This window comes from Typopeltis vanoorti, chromosome 16 (genome assembly GCF_054136105.1).
Source record: "Typopeltis vanoorti isolate ZY-2024b chromosome 16, IOZ_Tvanoo_1.0, whole genome shotgun sequence".
Taxonomy (NCBI): domain Eukaryota; kingdom Metazoa; phylum Arthropoda; class Arachnida; order Uropygi; family Thelyphonidae; genus Typopeltis; species Typopeltis vanoorti.
Window position 1 is genome coordinate 88,311,928 of NC_143564.1, and position 22,676 is coordinate 88,334,603.

General features: G+C 35.0%; 1 protein-coding gene across 2 annotated transcripts in view; it reads right to left on the bottom strand.

Annotated features, from left to right (window-relative positions):
• The window catches only part of IntS3 (integrator complex subunit 3), a 598,644-nt gene that overhangs the window by 380,633 nt on the left and 195,335 nt on the right, over nucleotides 1–22,676 (bottom strand). For both annotated transcript variants that reach the window (XM_090406089.1, XM_090406090.1), the window contains one exon: nucleotides 13,596–13,693. In XM_090406089.1, coding sequence (XP_090262215.1) covers nucleotides 13,596–13,693 — 98 coding nt within the window. The remainder of the gene's footprint in view (nucleotides 1–13,595; nucleotides 13,694–22,676) is intronic.

Below are 22,676 nucleotides of genomic sequence, written 5' to 3' on the forward strand. Positions count from 1 at the left end.
TATTTTATTATAAATTGAAGATGCCAAGAAATTATATTCTTAGTTTAATCATTTAACCAAGTGTAAGCAAAAAAGTTTACATATGAAGTTTTTTCATGGCTAGGCTACTTGATTCACAAGCAAATTTTGTTTGTTTACACTTGATTAAAGGATTAAATCAAGAATATAATTTCTTGGCATCTTTAATTTATAGTATTACCAAGTGAAAAACTTTCAACATCTATCTCTGATGTTGATATGTATAGCATTATATATCCAAAAGGGGGATGAGCTTTGCCTTATAGGTTGCTAATTAATGCAAAGTCATTAGCCTCTATATGCAAGTAGAGGCTAATGACTTTGCATAATCATAAAGAAACTTCACTTGGATAAAGGAATAAACCAAGAATATAATTTCTTGGCATCATTAATTTATAGTATTACCAAGCGAAAAACTTTCAAATCTGGAGCATATACAAATATACAGGACAAGCTGAGTTACATTACAAACAATAAGCTAGAGAAACAATGATTTGATCACAGGTTATTCTACTAGCATGACCTCTAGTAAAAAAAAAAAAAAAAAAAAAATTAAATTATTTAGAAACTACATCAAGCTAAATTCTATTTATGATAAGAATGTTTATTCATATTATCATAAATAGAATTTAGCTTGATGTAGTTCCTAAATAATTTATTTATTTTTTCACTAGAAGCCAGCAGAATAACCTATGATCAAATCATTATTTCTCTAGCTTACTGTAGGTAATGTAACTCAGCTTGTCCTGTATATTTGTATATGCTCCAGATGATGATCTTAATATGAAGATCAAAATGTCGGGAAATTAAAAGAGTTATTTATAACATGGTTGTAAAGTCCATAAGTTCTAATATGTTGTCAAAAAAGCTTAACGAAGCTACCATAACATTTGAGTCTTGGCCACAATTCTGCTGTTGCAGTGAAATAAGTACAGGCATCAACATTCTTTATGCATCTTTGCTTCATAAAAGAAATCCATCATTCTGCTAACTAAGTGCCCTCAAGAACCTGTGCAAAGATAGCAGTATACTCATCAGCTGATAAGGGCAGTTATCACTGTTATCTTTAATTCCAGAGAATACAGTAGAATTAATTAATTAGCATATATGAAACAGCAGCCATGAGTCCCACATGGGATGTATGACATCATATTATGAAACCAATATGAAGCTATTGGTTATAATGTATTTTTTGTCTGTCAATTGCACATGTTCTCCTGGCCGGTTTGCCTGTTCTGAGGGGAAAAAAAAACCAAGTTTCTGGGAGGAAAAAACCTCTACATCCTTATAAGACTAGCTAACTCACCTTCAGTCAAAAGAGACTAGATAAAAGTTCCTCACGTCATGGATGGGAATTGAACCCAGGTCTTTCCAACCAAAGGGCTTTGTCTATACCGACTAAGCTATGGAGCCTCTAATACAGTAGAGAAATGGATATTCTCAGAGACTGCTCTACCAATAGATCTTTAAATTATTATCCCTCTAAATCTCAGGTCCAAAAATTAAAAAAAAAAGTCTATTTAAGAAAATTTCTACCTGGTTTCCTGAAATCACAAAAAAACTTTCAGTTGTTGTCCCCCCCCCCCCCCAATATACAGCTTACCGAAAATCCACAAAACCAATTTCACCCTAAAACATATAGTAGTTGCTACTGATTACCCTGCTATAAATTATCCAAACAGCAAAATCTCTTATACTGCTACTGGCCATCACCCTTACATGTTCTGCCAACATTCCCTTAAACGATACCTTATCACTTTAAAAAGAATTTTTCCTCCTGATATCACAAATCTCCTTTCCTTTGCAATCCATTTCCAGATATTTCTCTGGAAAGAACAAAATTTACCAACAGAGGGTACACTTCCATGGGTTCTTCCCTCTCATGCCCCATTGCCAATTTTTTCATGGAAGATTTTGAAAAACAAGCTCTTCACTCAGCCCCTCTCAAACCTTCTATCTGGTTAAGATAGGTTAATGATCTATTTGGTCTTATGGCCCAGAAGCATTAGACTCTTTCTTGCGTCACCTCAATAGACTTCACCCTAGAATCCAATTTACTATAGAAAAGGAAATTAAGCTGGACTGGTTGGCAGTGGTTAGCATATCCACTCTCCAGGAAAGAGACTGTGAGTTCAAATCCCACCAAGGGCACAGATGTTTGTGACTGTCCTAGTGACTCTTAGTAGAAAAGGCATCTGCGAGCCTACCACTTCTTCTAGCAGAAGGATATGGGAGTATGAGACTGACCATACAGCATCATAATGATGTCACATGTGAATTTCAATTCTTCTCTTGATCTCCTCAGAACTCAAGTGACAGTATCGATACACAGGAGTCCAGATGTGGTCTTATCAGAACCTAGTAAATTATGAGGGAATAATTTATTACCGAGGATTAGTGTTTTCTTCAACGCAGCAGCTGATGTGATGGCTTAGCCACCTACGCAACATGGTAGACAGAGATGAAAATAAACTTCAATTCAGTCTACTATCACCAAAAGGTCTCTAGCGTCGGTGACTAGTTGTATCAAATGACCATTATTACTGTACTCTGCTTGTGATGTTCTCAGTCTGAAATACATAACCTTGCTCTCATGGCAAAAAACTGTATACTACTATCCAGACTAACCTCAATATCATTAATATGTTGAGCTGATATTCATCAATATCATTAATATGTTGAGCTGATATTCACTGTCACTAACCATAATAGAACTAACTAGTTTGTTCATATCAGCCTACAAGGATTCTTTATCAGAAATGTTCATTATCACCCTTCCTAACATTGCATCTTTAACAAACAATTGTAAGTTGCTCCCCAAAGCAAGTCCACCATAAATAATATACAAGTTATTCTTCCACCGTAAGAATCACCCAAGTAAAAACCATGAGGTACTTCAGTAATCACCATCCTTTCCTTAGACTTAGCACTTCATATAAAAATAGCTTTTTCTTCTTTCACTCCACACCAAAGAAGAATACCAACCAAATTTCTTATTCACCACAGTAGAATATCCAGTTTTGTAGAAATTAGCAAAAAAGATCTGATTGATCATGCTTTGAGCATTCTACACATAATTAAGCAGTAGAAAACCAAACTTTTACAGAGAAGTATGTTCCAATTTGAAAAATTATTTAAAGACTCTTATGAGGCCATCATTGAACATGTGTGATGTTAATACAAATGCCTACAGTTGATCTAACTGCACTTTATTTACTAAAGCCTTGTAAAGTGAGAGAATAACTTTTACTCTACAAGTGGAAGGTATTCTTATCAGAAGTGATGACTTAACCACCTTGGCAATGTGGCCTCTATACTTCGACTCGCTCCATCATCACCCACCAAGTTTCTAGCTTCATCCAGCACTTGCAGTAAATTTTCATTAATATAACAATCTGCATGCTATGTTCTCAGTCCAAAAATACATATCCTGGCACTTAGCAACAAAACTGACATTCACTATTAACTGCTCATAGAATCCAGATAGAACCATCACCCTGCAAGGATGATGGTTCTATCTGGATTATTTCTTAATTCTAATTAAGAAATATATCTTATCAGCCTTCTTAACATCAATGGCAAAAAACTGTATACTACTATCCAGACTAACCTCAATATCATTAATATAAAAATGAAACAACAACAGCCCAAGTAAAGAACCCTGTGGTACTCCATTAGTCATTGTAATTTATCCTACATTTGCTTTACACCCTGTGAGTTTGTATAGCATTCTTTCAGTGCGGAATCCTGTCAAATGCCTAGAAAAAATCCAAAAAAAGTAGTGTGACACATCCATTTCCCTTATTCCACTTTACACACACACACATAAAAAATGTAAGCAAATGTTAATGCAAGACTAGTGTATTTAGATCTAAGTGCTAGCTGAAACTTATATTATGGTTTAATAGAATGAAGACCGCACAAGGACTTAAACAGAAGATGTTTAATTATTCCAATATTTCATCTCTCACAGACACATCAAGGAATACAATATAAAAATTATATCGAAACATACCATCATTCAATGCACCTTCTTATTTAATGGTAATAATGCTAAAAAAAAGTTATAGTGCTAGTTTGTTCCTTCCTTTGCTACAGCCCTCTCAACATACATATTACAGTCATGCTGTTACTATTCCCTAGATCTGGGGCACCTCAAAAAACAAACAGATCTCTAAAGAAATATAATAAAATATAATTTCGACTCCAAATAAGTTGACTACTCTTATCTACTCCCCTAATGCCCAATTCCCTATCTTCTCAGTTCCAGGTGTATACAAGGATCCTTGTTCTCGCAACCTGTCATGTTATGAATAAACTGGAAGATCCATCAACAAGTATCTTTAAAAACATAAAAATATATCATTTCCCAAAATTATGGTCAGTTAAGTCTAAATAATCATGCCTTGGACACATGATACCAAATTAAAAAATAAATAAAATACTATGTTTCATTGCAACAAATGCAAACATGAAAGACTTTTCAGGAGTTGGTAGCAGATCTAAAAATAGCAACCAAGCCTCAATAAGTATAGTTGTATGCAACTTCTACAGATAAGAGAAAATAATTCTTAAACTTCCCACTCAACAGTCAAGGCTGCCCTACCAGTGACCACAAAAGGCACCATTCTTAAGACTAAGCTTTCAGTCTAATCTCTTCTGGTTATTTTTTGTGTGGTTTGTGGATATTTTACAATTTTTATACCATATTCCTCAGGTTTCTAACAGAGACAAAATATTGGAAGCATTCAACTTCTGTTTAATTCATTCCTTGTGCTGTCTTCATTCATTAAAGCAGAATATGAGCTAAAACAAGATCTATCTTTAAGAAAGCCATGCTATACTCTAGAGGATCAAGGTATTATCTTGGATGCAGATCCTAATTAGCCTTTGTAACACTTAATAACCACTCCAGATATACTAATTGGTCTACAACTAGTTGCTTATGACCTACCTCCATCCTTGTATAATGGAATTATTTTTCTCTTCTACTCATGGGGGAATTATGTTAATGCTGAAACTCAAGTTGTATAACCACATGAGAGGTGCCAATAACTCTCTTGCACATTTTCCTTTAGTACTCTTTGCAACATCTCATCCAATTCCACTGCTGTGTTCAAACCCAGTTCCTGCAATAATTTGATTACCTCAACTCATCCACCTATATATGTTCATCTAATCCCAAATTTAGTGTCCAGCTAGCTATTTCATGATTTTCATGAGTAATATTCTACTGAAATGCCCACCACCATCATTCCTCCACTTTCTTTTCAACATCTATTTACTGTCCATATGCAAGCATACTAAGCAATTTTCTAGTCTTCATCTTTCATTCCATCTATCCCTATTCTCTGGAACAGCCATGTTGCTTTCTCTAAAGATCACAACCTGCAGAATGAAAACATGTCAACAAGTTCCATCTTTCTCCTTAATCACCTCCCACTCAATGTATCCAATGTACCCATTTCACTTAATAGATTATCTATTTCCAATTTCCATTTCTACCTAAACAGGGAGAGATTTCCATTTATGAACTGGCAACTATTATGTTTTAATTGTTAATATTACAATGAATTCAGCAATCAGAATGCAACTGATGTTTGTTTTCCATGTTCCTTACTTTTATAGTTTATCTACCTTTTTTTTTTTTTTTTCATATTAATTTTTTTTACAGCAGTTCAATATAATTGTAGAACCCTGTGAACTTGTGGTGGATTTCTTTATGCATCATTTCAACAATTTATGATCTGATTATGATCTGATTTTGCACGAAAGATATCACTTCACTTTGCTTTCCCCTTCACTTTGATAACATTGAAATCCCCAGTCAAGAAGAATTTTTCTTCTTTGAATGACTTACATTGAACCTTTCCTGATATAAATATACATGTTCACCAAAAAAGAGCTTTAGAAGCTGAGACAGCGTTTTCATTTAAGGCACGCTGCTTCTTTCCAGTATAACTATTAACATAAAAAAAATTCCAAAATCCATTCATACCATAGAAAACTATTCTTACATTTGAGGTTATACACCAAAAACCTGTCTAAAAATGTTTGTTGATGATCAAAGAAGGGCAATCCATTTGATAGATAACCTCAATCCCAGTAATTCACTCTAACACAGAGACCTTCTGTTTCTTCGTTATGCTTTTTTCTCTCAAGTCTTGGAATTTCAGTCTAGCTACAGAATCAAAGGAAAATTAACCTTGCACCTGGGTCATTATTACCATTTCACAAAGAAATGTTTGTTTTTTTTTTGTTTTTTTTTAAATACATTCTACAGGAGTTGAATTATCACTAGTGAGCAGTACATAAACAATCCTGATGAAAAAAGAAATATATCACTTCACAACAACATCTTGTGAACATGCTTCAAAGTCATAAGTTATGTGTGAAGCTCCAAGTTTGCTTGGTAACAAATGCCTTATAATGGAGTAATGGAATGAAAACAATTATTCCAGCATACTGAATGCTTCTAAACATGAGGATTCAATATAGAAAACAAAATAGCAGTATAATTTGAGGTAAAGTGCTGAAAGAACATGATACATTTTTGTTTTACCTTTTCTAAAGAGTAGTTAATTTTGGCCAAATATTAAACTAATCAATGAAAAATTTCAGCTATGAGAAAAATTCTTGTTCTGGGATTCAGTATAATGAAATCAGGTGATGCTCTAGGTTATGTATAGGGTTTATTCAAACACTTTCAAATGTTTTCTGAGACTTCTGCTTCAGAAATAACCAGCATTCTTGCAATTTAATAACACAAAATCGGTTAAACATTCCATTCATGTACAATATACCAGAAATCCCATACCCCCCCGCCCGCCAAAAAAAACTAGGACTGTAAGATGATAACAAATGGAAAGCAATTATAATGGAATCAGAATATGCAGAATTGCCAAAGTTTGAAATCAACAGTGAAAAACATACAGGAAGATGGCTTGATATTAAATTAGGTGTATTGCAGGGTTGTACATCATCTACTCTATTATTTATACATATATACTACATTATTAAGGAAAGGAACATTAAACCTGATATTCAAACAGAAGATATTATACTTAGTTCAGTATTCCATGAAGATAATGATATTCTCTTCTTTTGCTACAAATCTTGAGGTCCTAAGTCGAATTATTATTATTATTATTACAACGGACAACTCCAAGGAGTCCATAGACTCATCAAGGGAGGCCCTAAACATCTTGTCCACACAACTATTCGACATTCTCACAGTATCTATCATACCTTGCCTCGAACTCATTCATTGTCATAGCACCCACAACAGACTCTGGCAGCTTATTCCACTCATTTACAACTCTAAAAGTAAAGAACCCAGTTCTAACACCTTTGCTACCCATACTCTTCCCCAGCTTCCATAGATGTCCCCTAGTTCTCCCACCACCAGTCCTGATCTCAAAAATATCCTCTGAATTAATCCTATAGAAACCCTTCAGCAATTTGAATGACTCAATCATATCTCCTCTTTTCTGCTTATCAACCAATTTCTGCAACCCACAAATCTTCAACCTGTTCTCATAAGGTTCATTCCATAGACCTGCTATCATCTTGGTCACTCACCTCTGGATCCTCTCCACCTCTTCCCCAACAAGAAGAAACCTATGTGACCAAATCTGGGCACAGTAGTCGAGATGAGGTCTTATCAAGCCTCGGTACTCAGGAGCAATAACTTGCTTTTGTCTGTTCGTCAAAGTATTCTTCAGCAACCAAGTGATTTGATGAGCTGATTTAGCCACTTTTGCAATGTGCCCCCTAAACTTCATCTCCCTATCCACCAACACTCTCAAGTCCCTGGCCTCATCAATCTCCTGGAGTACAGTTCCACCAATGTGGTATACTGCTGCTATTCTTTTCACCACAAAATGCATAACCTTACATTTTGTCACATTAAATTGATATCCATTCTCCTTAACCCAGACCTCCAATCTATCCAAATCATCCTGCAAGATTTTGACATCTTCTGCATTCACTATTGCCCTACCCAACTTTGCATCATCAGCACACAGATGAACCGTTCCTCTTAGATCCTTCCCTATATCGTTAATGAACAAATTAAACAGTAGTGGTCCAAGAACAGAACCCTGCAGCACACCACTAGTCATAGGCAGTCTTTTGGACTCTACTCCTGAATAAACTACTCTCTGATATATCTCCATCAACCACCCACCCATCCATCTCACCAACCTTTTATCCATTTCCATATGTTGCAGTTTACTGATTAGAATTCCATGTGGTATCCTGTCAAAGGCCTTAGCCAGGTCCAGCAGTATCACTATAAACCCATTACCCTTATCCAGTTCAGCCATCACTGTGTTATAAAACTTGAGCAAGTTACTGAGGCATGATCTACCCTTCACAAAGCCATGCTGTTCCCCATACAGTATCTCATTTTTATTAATCCATTCCTGTATTTTTCCCTTGACTACTTTCTCCAAGACCTTGACAATGACTCCTGATATGCTGATCTGTCAGTAATTTGCAACAGTTGTCTTGGATCCTCCTTTATGCAGTGGAACTATTAAACGAGCACTATGAAAATAGGCTGAAAACTAGAATACATTAACTGAATTCTAAGTAGTGAATGTAAGAAACAAGTTGTTGCAGATTTTAGCTATTTACAAGGGTGGTCTGATAACTTCTCGGCCTCGACCATAGATGGCAAAACTATCGGCAAGATTTTTGTAAGTCATTCTATCAAGTAGTTTTTTTTATACAGGTGTCTGAAGCAAAAGTGTTGTCTGTATCCCTTGAAATAGATAAAATTGAGTATCGTGCAGTCATAAAATTCTTTCTAAAAGAAGCTTTAATGCCAAAAGAAATTCATTTGAAGTTCATAAAAGTTTATGGGCACTCTTCTCCTTCATTTTCGACAATTAAGAAATGGGCTGCCAAGTTTAAACATGGCCATAGCAGCCTTGAAGATGATCCATAAAGTGTAACACCACCAGAAATCATCAATCAAGTGCACAATATGGTACTGGATGACCGGTGAGTCAAAGTGCATGAAATTGTGGAGACTAGAGGCATTTCAAAAGAATATATAGGATATATTTTACATGAAGAATTGCAAATGAAAAAGCTTTGCTCAAGATGAGTGCCGTGCTTGCTCACAACAGATCAAAAATGCACTCCATCAAAATCTCTGAACAGTGCTTGGAGCATTTTAACAAGAAAAAAACTAGTTTTGTGCATTGATTTATTACTATGGATGAGACTTGGATTCCCCATTACACACCAGAATCCAAACAGCAGTCAAAACAGTGGACAGTAGCCGGTTATTCAGCACCAAAGAAAACAAAGTCAGCTCCATCAGTAGGAAAGGTCATGGCATCGGTGTTTTGGGATGCTAAATGCATTTTGTTTATTAATTATCTTGAAAATGGTAAAACAATAACCAGGGAATATTATTTTGATCTTTTAACTAGACTAGATGAAAACATTTGTGAGAAAAGACCTGGTCTGCAAAAGAAAAAAAAACATTTTTCATCAGGACAATGCACCTGCCCACAAAGGTGTTTTGGCAATGGGAAAATTAAGGGATCTGCACTATGAATTGTTGGAACTTCCACCCTATTCTCCAGATTTGGCTCCCTCTGATCTGACTTCCATTTCTTTCCAAAACTAAAACTCTTTCTTGCTGGTCAGCATTTTTCTTCGAATCAAGAGGTGATTGCAGCTGTAGAATGGTATTTTGCAGATCTTACTGAGAACCACTACAGGATGGGATAATGGTGCTGGAGCATCACTGCAATAAATGTATTAGTCTTAAGGGAGATTATGTTGAAAAATAAAAATAATTTTGAAATTATAAATTTGCTTTTCATTGGTAGGCCGAGAACCCTTCAGACCACCTTCGTAGATACAATTTTTAGTGGAGATAGCAAATTAAATACGGAAATGGATAACAGAATATGAAAGGTTGATATTATGACAAGCTAGCTGAATAAATTTAAATGAATAAAAGCTACATCAGCTAAACCAACAGTGTATGAGACAGCAATTATTCAAACCAGTTGTAACATAACAAACTGGAGACTGGGTTAACAAGAAAATAACTGATCAAGGACTGGAGACCATGAATATAGCAAATCTAAGTAAAATTGGGGAATGAATGAACACATGCAATAGCAAACAACATACAAAATGAAGATGCCAGGTAATATGACATCATTAATATTCAGAAATGTGTTAAAAGATTATAACAAAAGTTTAAAGCAAAAATAACAGAAAAATCCTAGAGGAGGAAAAAGAGATAGGAGATGTGATGCAGTTAGGAATACTTTAGAAGAAATCTGAAAGTTAAGTCAATCAAATGCGGTAGTACACTTTAGGCCGCTCTTAAAATTCTTGATCCTCTCTTTCACAGACTCTTCAGCCACTGTCTCAGAAACAGACAGCTTCCATACTTCTATATACATTTCCATGGGCATTGTTCAGAAGAACCAGCATCCAACATACCTCTCCCAAATTTCTACTAAACTTACAGGAACATGAGCAGTAGCTGCCCAACATCCATTTACAGTTGAAACTACAGCCTCACCAAATTACTATTCATCTTTCATTACATCTACCTCAGTTCTGTATAACAACCTTCCTGATGAAGAAGAGGAGAGAAAAAAAAAAAAAACAGGTATACAAAATAAATATATTATTATAAGAAGAACACATTACAATGTTATATCAATCACGATTAACAAATTACCTAAAAGACAAAATTAATGAGGATATAGAAGAAGAAGAATGGAAAACTTTAACAAAGATACTTCATAAGGCAGCCTCTGAAGCTCTTAGAAAGAAAAATAAAATACTAAAAAGACAAACAGTAAAAATTTGTAAACACAGATATAGAAAATATAATGAAAGAAAAACAAGTAGCATACAAATTATTCCATCAAAAACAAACATAGGAAACAAGAAATATATAAAAATAAAAGAAATATAGTTAAAATCATAATATAGAAAGCTCAAGAAGATTCTTCGGAAAGATTTATTAATAATATAGATGATATACATAGCCATAGTAGCCTACAAAACAATGAAGAAAGAGATAGCACAAATCAACATAAGAGAAAGAATGGATAGAACATTATAAGAATTTGTGGTATGGCCTAAATTTATTAATAAGAATATAACAATGAAGAAATCAGTACTGATATAGAACCAATTAGATTGGAATAATTAAAAGAAGCAATAAAGGTATCAAAAAATAGAAAATCAACACTGGATTAGATGGTATAAATAGAGCTTTGTAATTACGGTGGAAAATATTTACATCAAAGATTTCTCAAAAAGTTCACAAATAATTGCTGGAGGAAATGTGAGGTTCCATCAGATTGGTGAATAGCTAAGGTAATACCTATATTTAAGAAAGAAGATAGAGATGACTGTGATAATTACAGAGGAAGAAGTTTAATGAATACAGGTTACAAAATATCAATAAAATTTTGAATAAAAGACTTAGAAATATTGCAAACAATCTACTCTCAGAAGAACAAAATGGTTTCAGGCATGGAAGATCATGTACAGACAATATTTATGTTTTAAAACAAATTATTCAGCAGAGATGAGAATTTAATTTGGAGACTCATTTGGCCTTTACAGATTATGAGAAAGCTTTTGATAAAATATGGAAAAAATATATTTAAGAAAAACTATTGAGTATAATGAAGAAACAAGGATATCCATTACATTTAGTACAAGCTATACAAAGTTTATATAAAGACATAAAAATAAAGTTGCAATTAAGTAATAAATTAAATTGAAATTAATCAAAGTGTACGACAGAGATGTAGTTTATTTCCAACTATATTCAATATATACATATATATATATATTGATTAAATGATTAAAATATGCAAAACAACAATAAAACAAGGTATCTTATTCATCAGAAGAACTTATAAATACAATGGCTATATGTAGATGATCAGATTATATCATAACCGTGTGGAAGGCTTATGTGTTCATCGCACATGTTAATTGGATTTTAACAGTATAGATGCGAACACAAATTGATAAGAAAATAACTATTTATTAACTTAACTGCTAATATTTCTCTGGTATTATATCCAGCATCTTCATACAAACTTTGTTTGTACATACAGAGCATACAAATTTTGTTTGTATGCTCTGAAGATGCTGGATATAATACCAGCAAAATATTAGCAGTTAAGTTAATAAATAATTATCTTCTTATCAATCTGTGTTCCCATCTATACCATTAAAATCCAATTAAGATTATATCATAAGACAATGAAGATAACCTTCAAAAATCAGTTTATGAATTAAACAAAATAAACCAACAATACAATTTCACAAAAGAAAACGAAGTCATGGTATTTAAAGGTTAAGATCATATAACATCAAAAATAGTCATAGAAGATAAACAGACACTTTAATTATTTAGGTTGCATAATAACATATTTAAAAAGACAAAGATATAGATGAAAAAATAAAAAAATTTAAGAAAGTCTGTAGAACAATTAAAAGAACACTAAATAAAAAAAAAAAAAAACAGGATGGTCTCCACTCTATTATATGTTTCAGAAATATGGACTATTAAAAAGAAAGATCAAAGTAAAATACAGGCAGTGAAAATGAAATTTTTAAGAAAAATTAAAGGATGCACAAAATTAGGCCACATATAGAAAATGAAGACAACAGAAGAGAGCTAGGTATGTACAATGCAAACAAAAAAAGATCAATGAATACAGAGAGAAATAGAAAGAGCATTTATATCAAATGGCAAGATATCAGCTATCAAATAAAGTGGATAAACATAGTCCAGAGAGAGAGAGCGAGACCAGCTACAAGATGAAAAGACCAGTGAAGCCAGAACAAGCAAATCCCTAATCCTTGATAATAATGATAATGATATATTTAAGAGTGAGAGTAGATTACTACAAGGAACAGTATGACATAGTTCTTTCTAGTCAAGTGACAAATGAACTTTTATCATTTTTTTTTTCAGCAGACTCTCAAATTTTGGATAGGAAAGTAGTTTATTTTCTCAAGGATAAAAAACTGACAAACTCGGAAAAATCAGCCATACAATGACAAGAGTTAGAAATAGAGCAGTTTTTATTTTCTAATATCTTCCATTTTAAAATTTTTATTCATCAGAAACTCAGGGTCCCAGTTAGTTCACTTTCCTGCGTGCATGCACCCTGTGTTTAGGACTACCATAGAAAGGCACACAGCACTGCTTAAACCTACAGTCATGATGATGATGTCCAATTATCTTATGACAGCAGGTATATTACAATTAATGAGAATATAAAAATACCTCAAAAGTTTCTTGGAATAACTTCTTTTTAATGTAAATTTAGTATTTCTGATGTGAAATAATTTTTAAATATTGTTTTTAATTTTAAAAAATTATTTTTAAAAAATGAAACAAATAAGAATATGGAAATGACAATAAAATTACAAATAATACTCCACTTAAGGTGGTAGGAATCTATAATACAGAATTCAATAAAAGTTAATTTTAAATCAGGTTTATTCACAATTGAAATAGTTTATGCATGAAGCCTTAACAGTTATAAAATACATACTTGTGAAGTTAAAAATGCAATTTTCCTTTCCATGTCTGGTGTTAGCCTACATTGTAAGAACCTTCTAGAAGTTCGCATAGTTAAAAGCTGCAATATACCTATGTAACAAAGCAAAAATTATTATAACAACCTTTAACAGTAAATAAATTTAAAAAAATAATAATAATAAAAATCCTTTGTTTAAAATGCAGGTGCCCTTAGCAACAGGAAGAGACATATTCCGAAAAGTTGTCCATAAAACAGAATTTTATATCAACTGGTACTTTACTGCAGACCACATACAGACCAAGAAGGATTTCCATAACAAATTTTGAGAATTGAAGTCATAACAGAAAAATTTAAATATTTCAATAATTATAACATTAGAAATAAGTCACTTAGTGTTTGGTGAAATGGATGATGTACACAAAAGAGGAAGGGTGAAATGAGAGCGGATAGATATGTGAAGGACTATGTGGAAAGAGTTGACAGGATTTGAGCCACCTGGAAACGGACTGAGGGGAATAGCAAAGAATACTGAAACTGCACTTGATCCATGGGCACTGATAACAATGATGAAATGTGCAGAAAAGACACAACTGACAATATGATGACATTAAAGTCCTTTAGAAAGCTTTACCACTGGGTTATAAAATATATTATACATGACAAGATATTATATCCTTGTTTTAACTCTTTACCAAGCAAGTGCAAATCAAAGTTTGCATGTGAAGTATCTTCACAACTAGTCCACTTGTATGTAGAGGCTGATGACTCCACATTAATTGCTTCAATATCCCATAATGCAAAGCACACTAAGTTTATAATTCACTTTATAAAATTTTCTACAACTATCTCTGATCCAGAGAATTTAATAACATTCTGGCTACCATTGATGAGATCTCAGAGGTCAAAACTAGTTTAGATAGAGACAGCTCCCATAATCATAGCCAACCTGGTTGGCTGAGTGGTTAGCGTATTCGCTCTTCAGCCAAAAGGCTGCAAGTTCGAATCCCACCATGGGCATGGATGTTTGTGATTGTCTGCAGAAATACTAGTGGTGGTGAGCAGTAGATGGCATTGGTGTAGATGATGATGGTAGCTGCAGTTAACTGCAGTCTGCGCGGTTAGCCTAGTGGCTATGCGCTTCGCAACCATATGCCTGGGGAAGGAGTGTCCTAGGTTCGATTCCCGTCGGTGACGTGAGGAGCTGAAGGATCTTCCTCAGCCAAAGTCAAGTTAGCCAGTCTTGGGCGTGGACAGCAGGGTTTTTCCCCAGTTTGTTCTGGGGTTTTTCATCCCGCAAAGCAGGCAAACTGGCCTTGAGAACTCAACACTACAGGCCATAGGATACACCGGGGCATAAGGCTGACCACCTTATCCAGTAAACGGAGTGAGGTCTGATGATCAATGGACCCTCGGCACTGCAAGGTAAAAGAAGGTATAAGGAAGATGATGATGATAATAATAAATGTGCACGTCCGAAAGAAATTGTGCCTTGCAATAAGGAATACTTAGAGAGTTGTTGTGAAGTCATCATCAGCATCTACATGCAAGTAGACTAGTCATGAAGATACTTCACATACAACTTTAGTTTGCATATGCTTGGGTCAAGGATTAAAAGAAGAATATAATTTCTTGTTATTTATAATGCACAGTCCTTTAGTTTTTTTTTTTTAATCTATTGATCACACATGTGAAGTCAAGGGACCAATAGGCATATCAGCGCCATATGTGGGATGCAGATGAGGGCAGAGATAGATTTTTTTTAATTTAATTTTTTTTTTTTTTAAGAGTTGCAGGTTGAAGTTATTTGGGAATACTTAAGGATGGCTGTTCCAGAGGGCAGAGGTGGAGAGAATAAGAGAGGAATGAACACTGTACAGGTTCAGCTAGGCAGATGCAGCTATTATATTAATAGGTGCAACAAAAAGTAGAGGAATAATAGTTGCCAATTCACTGGAGCAGTGACCATGGAAATACCTGTAGAATAGATAAACTGCTGAAACACTTCACCTGTGGAATAGAGTTTAAAGTGAGTCTGTAAGAGAGGGATCATTTATTAGTCTAACTGCATGGCTCTGGATAGCATCAAAGATTTTACAGGAAGTTTTAGGTGCACCACCCCAAACATGTGAACAGTATTCTAAATATGGGCAGATTTGGGATTTGTATATAGTGAAGAGTTGGGTGGGTGTAAAATAGGCTATTGAATGGAAGAAAATGCCAAGTTTCTTGGATGCTGAGGAGACTATTGATGTGGTGTGTTTATGCCAGGAAAGACTGGAGGTAAACATTAATCCAAGCAAAGAGATCTGATCTTGTCTGGTGATTTGTGTATTACTGAGGGTAAAAGTGGGTGAGCTGGGATCTCTTTTGCACGAGAAAAGGCAAGACTGTGTTTTGGTGGCACTGAACGTAACAGGGTTGTCCCCATCTCATTGGAGGATAATATGTAAATCAATGTTAAAGGCACTGGTTGTAGATGATCATGTAGCCTGGGATGTCAGAGTACTGCACGGTTTGTAAATGAGTGGAGAGTGCTATCCTCTGCAAAGATGTGGATGGAATTAGTAGTTATTGTGAGCAGGTCATTTCTGTACAGGAGAAAGAGAGTAGGTGACAGGAAGAGTTTTGAGGACTCCAGTATTGGTATGAAGCTCAAAGAGAGGGAGCTATCTAACATGACTCGCAGAGAACAACCAGAGAGAAAGCTGGCCACCCAATTACAAAAGATGGCAGGGAGACCGAATGACAGCAATTTGTTTAGTAGGCCTCAATGCCACACATGATCGAAAGCTTTGGAAATGTCAAGGGTGACAGCACAAGTTTCTCCAAACCTTTCCATGGCACATGTCCAGTGGTGGGTGATGTAAGCTACAAGATCAGCTGTGGATCTTGAATGGCAGAATGAGTACTGGTGGTCGTTGATTAATTCATAGACCTATAAGCAGTGGAGGAGTTGGTTATTGATGACTTTCTCCATTATTTTGGAGAAAACAGAGGTGATAGCAATTGGTCGTAGTTTGACAGTAGACTTCTATCACCCTTTTTTGGAATAGGATGTCTATGATATTGCCTCTATGCAATGGGATAAGTACTACCAGATATAAATAATAAATTACAGAGATGATACAGGATGGGTGTTAGCTCTGGAGAACAATGTTTGAGAACAATTGGGGAGATGCAATCAGGACCAGAAGACTTTAGTATCCACGTTATTTAGTAGTTTTCTGATGACTTTTTGTCGAAAAATTATAGGAGGCATATGGTGCTTGGATTCTGATATGGCAGGAGATGATTTGCTTGGTCATCTATGTGGGAGTTTGAGGGAAAAAGTGATGCCAGGAGGTCAGCTTTATCTTCAAGTGAAGTAACAGTGGTGCCATCAGGATAAGACAAAGGTGGAATGCAGGAGAGCAGAAGTTGCATCCAATGGCCTTAGTTGTTGGATGCAACTTCTTGTTGAAATGATCCAAGTATGAATCCTTACAAGCAAGTGAGGAACCCTGCCAGCTCGTAAGATGTCAAGGTTTTCCTTCTGCAAAAGAAACAATATCTGCACTGATAAATATAAAAGATGATACAAATAGCATTAACTGCCTTATGAAAATAATAATAATGTTTATTTAAAGCAAAGGGATTTGGTATAAAAGATTTGTAAGTTTAATGGAAAGGTCAGATAAGATGAAATGGAACAGCAGAATCAATTCACTTAACCCACTCCAATCATTCAATTCTGCTTCATATTAATACCAATGAAAGAGCATGCCATCTAATTTCCCCACCACCACAAAACAACCAGTAATGTGAACAACTACATAATTCTCCCTTTCTTCTATTAAGGAGAGGTCAAGAAGAGTGAAGAAATCATCTGATAATACTTTGAGCAGAACAGCTGAAGACTGGGGAACACTATGCAAAGAGTCAGCTCTATTACACATAGGTATACAGAATGGGAAAAAAAAAAAAAAAAAAAAGCAGGAAGAGTTAGTTGTTAGTTAGCAAGATTGTGAATACATGTTGACCAATAACTGCTTGTATTTTCATAAATTAAGAGGAAATGGAGAAATGACAGGGACCAAGTCAGTAAAAGAGCACTGATGAATATATCTATAGAAAAGGCAAAAAATGTATCCACAAAAAGGGAAGAAACAAATCACATGTGAAAAGTAGCCAAAATCAACATAATATTAAATTAATGTTATGGAAGATTGTGCACTTTGGAATATTGAAATGAAGAAGAAACGTGTACGGTCCTCAACCTATATTCAACCGGTATTTAATATACACTTTCTTCCTTGTTTTATAATGTAAAATAGATGTCAGGTGAGGATGAAAGTGTGAAAAAAACACAGATACTAGACTTATGTTAGTTAACAGAAACAGGGGAAAGCCAATCATAAAAAAAGAAAAAGTAGTGGTATCTAGCAAAAAACCTGTAGTTTTTACATTATCATTAGGTGATGTCATAAAAGTACCACTTGGATGTATAGAGATGAAAGTTACATTCAGTGGTCTTGGTAATGGTCTAAAATGCATAACTGCCATTTGACAAGAGTTAAGTTTTCTTTTGTCATGCATGGATTTACTGATTTTTACCCTTATTGCAATCAGCGAGGTGGTGGTGATGTTATGCCATCACCTCACAGAAGGTAAGAAAGTGGCTAAAAAAATTCCATGTTTTGCGTTTGGAGCAGTTTTTCTGGATTATTATTATTATTATTATTATTATTATTATTATTATGTGACACCTCTAGGGAGTCCAAAGACTCATTGAGGGAGAGTGTGCCAACAGCATCGAACGATTGATGCATAGGCTGTGTAGAAGGAATGGATGTAAATTTTTGGATGTGTCGAGTGAGTTTGAGGGAGGATTAAATTTGTATAAGAAGGACGGCCTACCACTGAATTTGTTTGGTATCAGGAGGCTTGAAAAAGTAATAACTGGCATGAGACCTAACACAGAAAGTCAGGGAAACTAAATTAAAATGGGAGGAATGGTGAGAATATGAGTGCAAGGAAGACAGTGTTATATAATTGTGCTAATGACAGGAATGGGTATTATCAAGGAAATAATTATAAGGAGAGAATGATTTCAACACTGTGTTCATTCGGTTTAGACCCATCAAACATGTGCAAAGATGTCTATATGTATAAGGTACTAACGAAGAATAGAGATCTGCAAGTTGTCCAACTGTGTCATGCAGACTGCAGACAACAGTATACAAAAGAACATGCAGGCAGCTTATTATGTCTTTATATGAATGCTAGGAGTATCAAAATCAAAGTGGGGTAGAGTTTGTTGCCTTGGTCAATATACTGGAACCTAAGATTGCCGGCATCATGAGTGCTAGCTATCAAAATCAGGCATACTAACTAGTATCAAGCAAAAAAGGTACAGTATTTTTAGGAAGGATAGACAGGATAGGAAGGGGGGGGGCATGCTGCTAATGATATCAGAGGACTTGAATCCAGTTAGTGTTGAGAACTATGATTGTAACACTAGTAACAGTATTACATGTGGCAGTGAATTTGAAGCCATCTGTTGTGAGGTGGAATCTAACAAGATCAATTACATGGTGGAGTGTTGTTACAGACCTGGTGGATTGATTGCTAGTGATGAAATGCATCACCAAATAGAGACAATGGGTGCAAAAAGAGTAATCATAATTCAAGACTTTAATTATCCAAATATTGATTGGGTAGCAGTAAAATCTCACACGAAGAATGAAACAATTTATTGAGCTGTTGTGGGACAACTTCCTCAAGAAGCATGTGACAGAAGGAATCCGAGGTCAAAGAGTGTTAAATTTGATTATAGTGTTAGAGGGTGTTTCAGTTAGAGATGTAACTATTCTGCCTGCAGTTGGTTGTAGTGATTATGCGGTACTCACTTCGAAAGTGACTAAGTTTATGAATGCTCATCCAGAAAAGTTTATATGTATGCTGAACTACAAAGCAGGAAATTATGACCAACTGAGGGTCATAATTCCCATCCACTTGCTGGATGGGAAGAATATCAATGCTGCATGGGAATCACTTAAAAAATACTTAAACGATGCAATATCAGAATGTATCGCGAGAGTTTGAAGAATAAATAGAGTAGGATGGATGTGTAATCTTAACAAACAAGAGATTCATAAGAAAAGGATGATGTGGAAGGACTACTATGTACATAAGGATGATGTGAATTATGAAAATTATAAGCAGCAGACCAGTAGAGCCACAACTGTTGTATGGAAAGCTAAGTCTGAGGATGAAAATAAACTGGCTCTGCAAGCTAAAGACAACCCACAAGAATTCTATCGATATGCTGCAAGTAAAAGAAAGAATGAATATAAAAGAATAACTCTTCTGAATGCAGATGGTGTGAGGGTGACAGATGCAGAAGAGGTTGTTCAACTAATGAGTGCCCATTCTGCTAACAGCTATCAACCTGATGTATGCAACATTGAGTTTACTGCTAGCTCTTCATTGAATGAAGAAACTCGAGCGTATGGAGAGGAGGTATTAGAGCTGTTGAACAAACAATAAGAATTCAGCAATAGGAACTGATAGGATATCAGCACAAGTGCTAAAAGCGTGTTCAGCTTAACTAGCTATTCCTTTGACCAGGCTATATAATTTGAGTCTCAGAACAAGGAGGAATCTGCAGGAATGGAAACAATATATGGTAATCCCATTGCACAAGGATGGTGCAAAGACCGATGTATCCGACTATTGACCAACCAATATCTCAGGAGTGGTGGTGATGATCTTGGAAAAATTGGTCAGGGCTTGCATTAAGAAATGGGTTGACAGTGAATCTACTCTGCAATGAACAGCATGAGTTTACTAAGGGAAGGTCATGTTTAAGCAACTTGCTCACATTCTATAATAATGTTACCACTGAACTAGACAAGGGAAATGGATATAGCATGATACTTTTGGATTTTGCTAAGGCTTTTGACAGAATACAGCATGAAATACTGTTGTATAAATTGGAGAATATGGGTTTGGATTATAGAATATTGGCATGGATAAGAGGATGGCTGATTGATAAATATCAAAAAGTGGTATACGGGAGATGAGAGTCTGCAAGATTTAAGATAACCAGTGGTAAACCAGAAGGATCAGTCCTTGGGCCACTGTTATTCAATCCATACATTAATGATATTGGAAAGAATTTGACAGACCACATATAGCTACTTGCTGATGATGCAAAAGGTAGGATAATCAGGAATGCTACTGATATACAATACTTGCAGAATGATTTGAATAGACTGGAATTGTGGGCATGGGAAAATGGATGTCAGTTCAATGTTAGTAAATACAGTCATGTACTTTAGTGTGATTAGATATCCAATGTCATATTATATTGGTGGGATTATGTTAGAAGAAACTGATCAGGCAAGGGAACTTGGAGTGTTAGTACATAGCAAGTTGAAGTTCAGGGGCATGTAGCAAAGACTGCAAATACAATTCAAAAAGATAATTGCAATGCTGAAACGAACTTTAACATGTAAAGATAAGGATGTTATTTTACCTCTTTATAAGGCTTTGATAAGACCTAACTTGGACAAATGAGGGAAGGTCTGGTCTCCTGGTTTCTGTTGTGATTCTGATACTGTGAAGAGAGTGCCAAAAATGATATCAGGATTGTGGAATACTGATTATGAAGGAGGACTGAGTTTGTAGACTGCAGACACTAGCAAACAGGAGAAAGTGGGGTGATATGATTGAGACTTACAAACTTCTGAAAGGGTTATACAGAATTTCAGTAAATAGAATTTTTCATTTTACAGAGGGTGGGGAAAGGATGCAAGGACATCCTTGGAAGATGAGAATGAATGCTGCTAAGAAGAGGGTGAGGGCTAGATTTTTCTCTAATAGGGTGGTGCAAGATTGGAATGGATTGTCATTGGATGTTATGTATGAAAGCAGTGCGAGTGAATTCAAGGATATGTATCACAGCTGGTGCGTGTAGTATGTGGCCTCCCTCGACGAGTGCCTGACTCCCTGGAGGTTTCACTTAATAATAATATTAAAGGAAAACCGGTTAAGAACAAGAGTGCTAAGTATGGTGAGACTTATCTAGTGGATAAGCCTCACCCTATGGCCCTACTCACACCTCTGTTTCATAATTTTTCAGGTTTAACATAGCTTTTTTCCCCCATGACTATCCTTCTTTAAGTTCATCTTCACAAGTACCATCATTTCTAATTCTGGACCCAAGTAAATTATAACTTTCAACGATTCCTATTTTATCTCCCTCTATTATAAATTCATTTAAATTGCTAGAAGCCATCACTTTTGTTTTGATGATGTTAAATTAAGCTCAGCTTTGTTACTTTCCCTCTCAACCAACAGAATCAACCACTCCAGATCTTCCTTAGTTTCTGCTATGAGAGTTGTATCATTTCCTTATATCTTAAATTATTTATTTTTCTGGCATGAATCTGGATTCTAGTTGGATCTTTGTCTAAGTTAGCCATTCTCATAATATATTCACTATAAATATTAAAACGATAGGGTAATGGTATACAACCCTGCCACACCCTTTTTTTTCCCAACTCAAACACTGTTTCTCCAAAGACTGTTTTTACTGAAGCTTCTTAGTTGTCATACAGTTCTCTTATCAAGAGGATTAGATACTCAGGTATTCATATTGATCTCATTACAATCCACACAATCAAAAGCTTTCTTATAATCAATAAAACAGATGAATACTTCCTTCTGAAATTCTCTTGTTCTTTCCATAATCCATCTCATATTTGCTATTTGGTCTCTAGTTCCTCTACCTCTCCTAAAGCCTGGTTCTTGTGGCATTTCTCAATTCATATATGGCTCCAGCCTTTGTTGTATCACTTTCAGCATAACTTTACTTGTATGTGAAATTAAACCGATGGTTCTATAATTCTCATAATCTCTGGGGTTTTTTTTGTTTTTTTTTGAACTGGGATGAATACTGATGTTTTTGATTCCAAATGTACATTTACGTAAGATAATGTATCATGTTAAATTTTGTTTATTTCTGTATCTTAATGCATTAACACTCCTATATTACCAAGCTTGCTTTGTGAATAGACAAAAGGCAATGTAAAAATTAAAAATAAAATA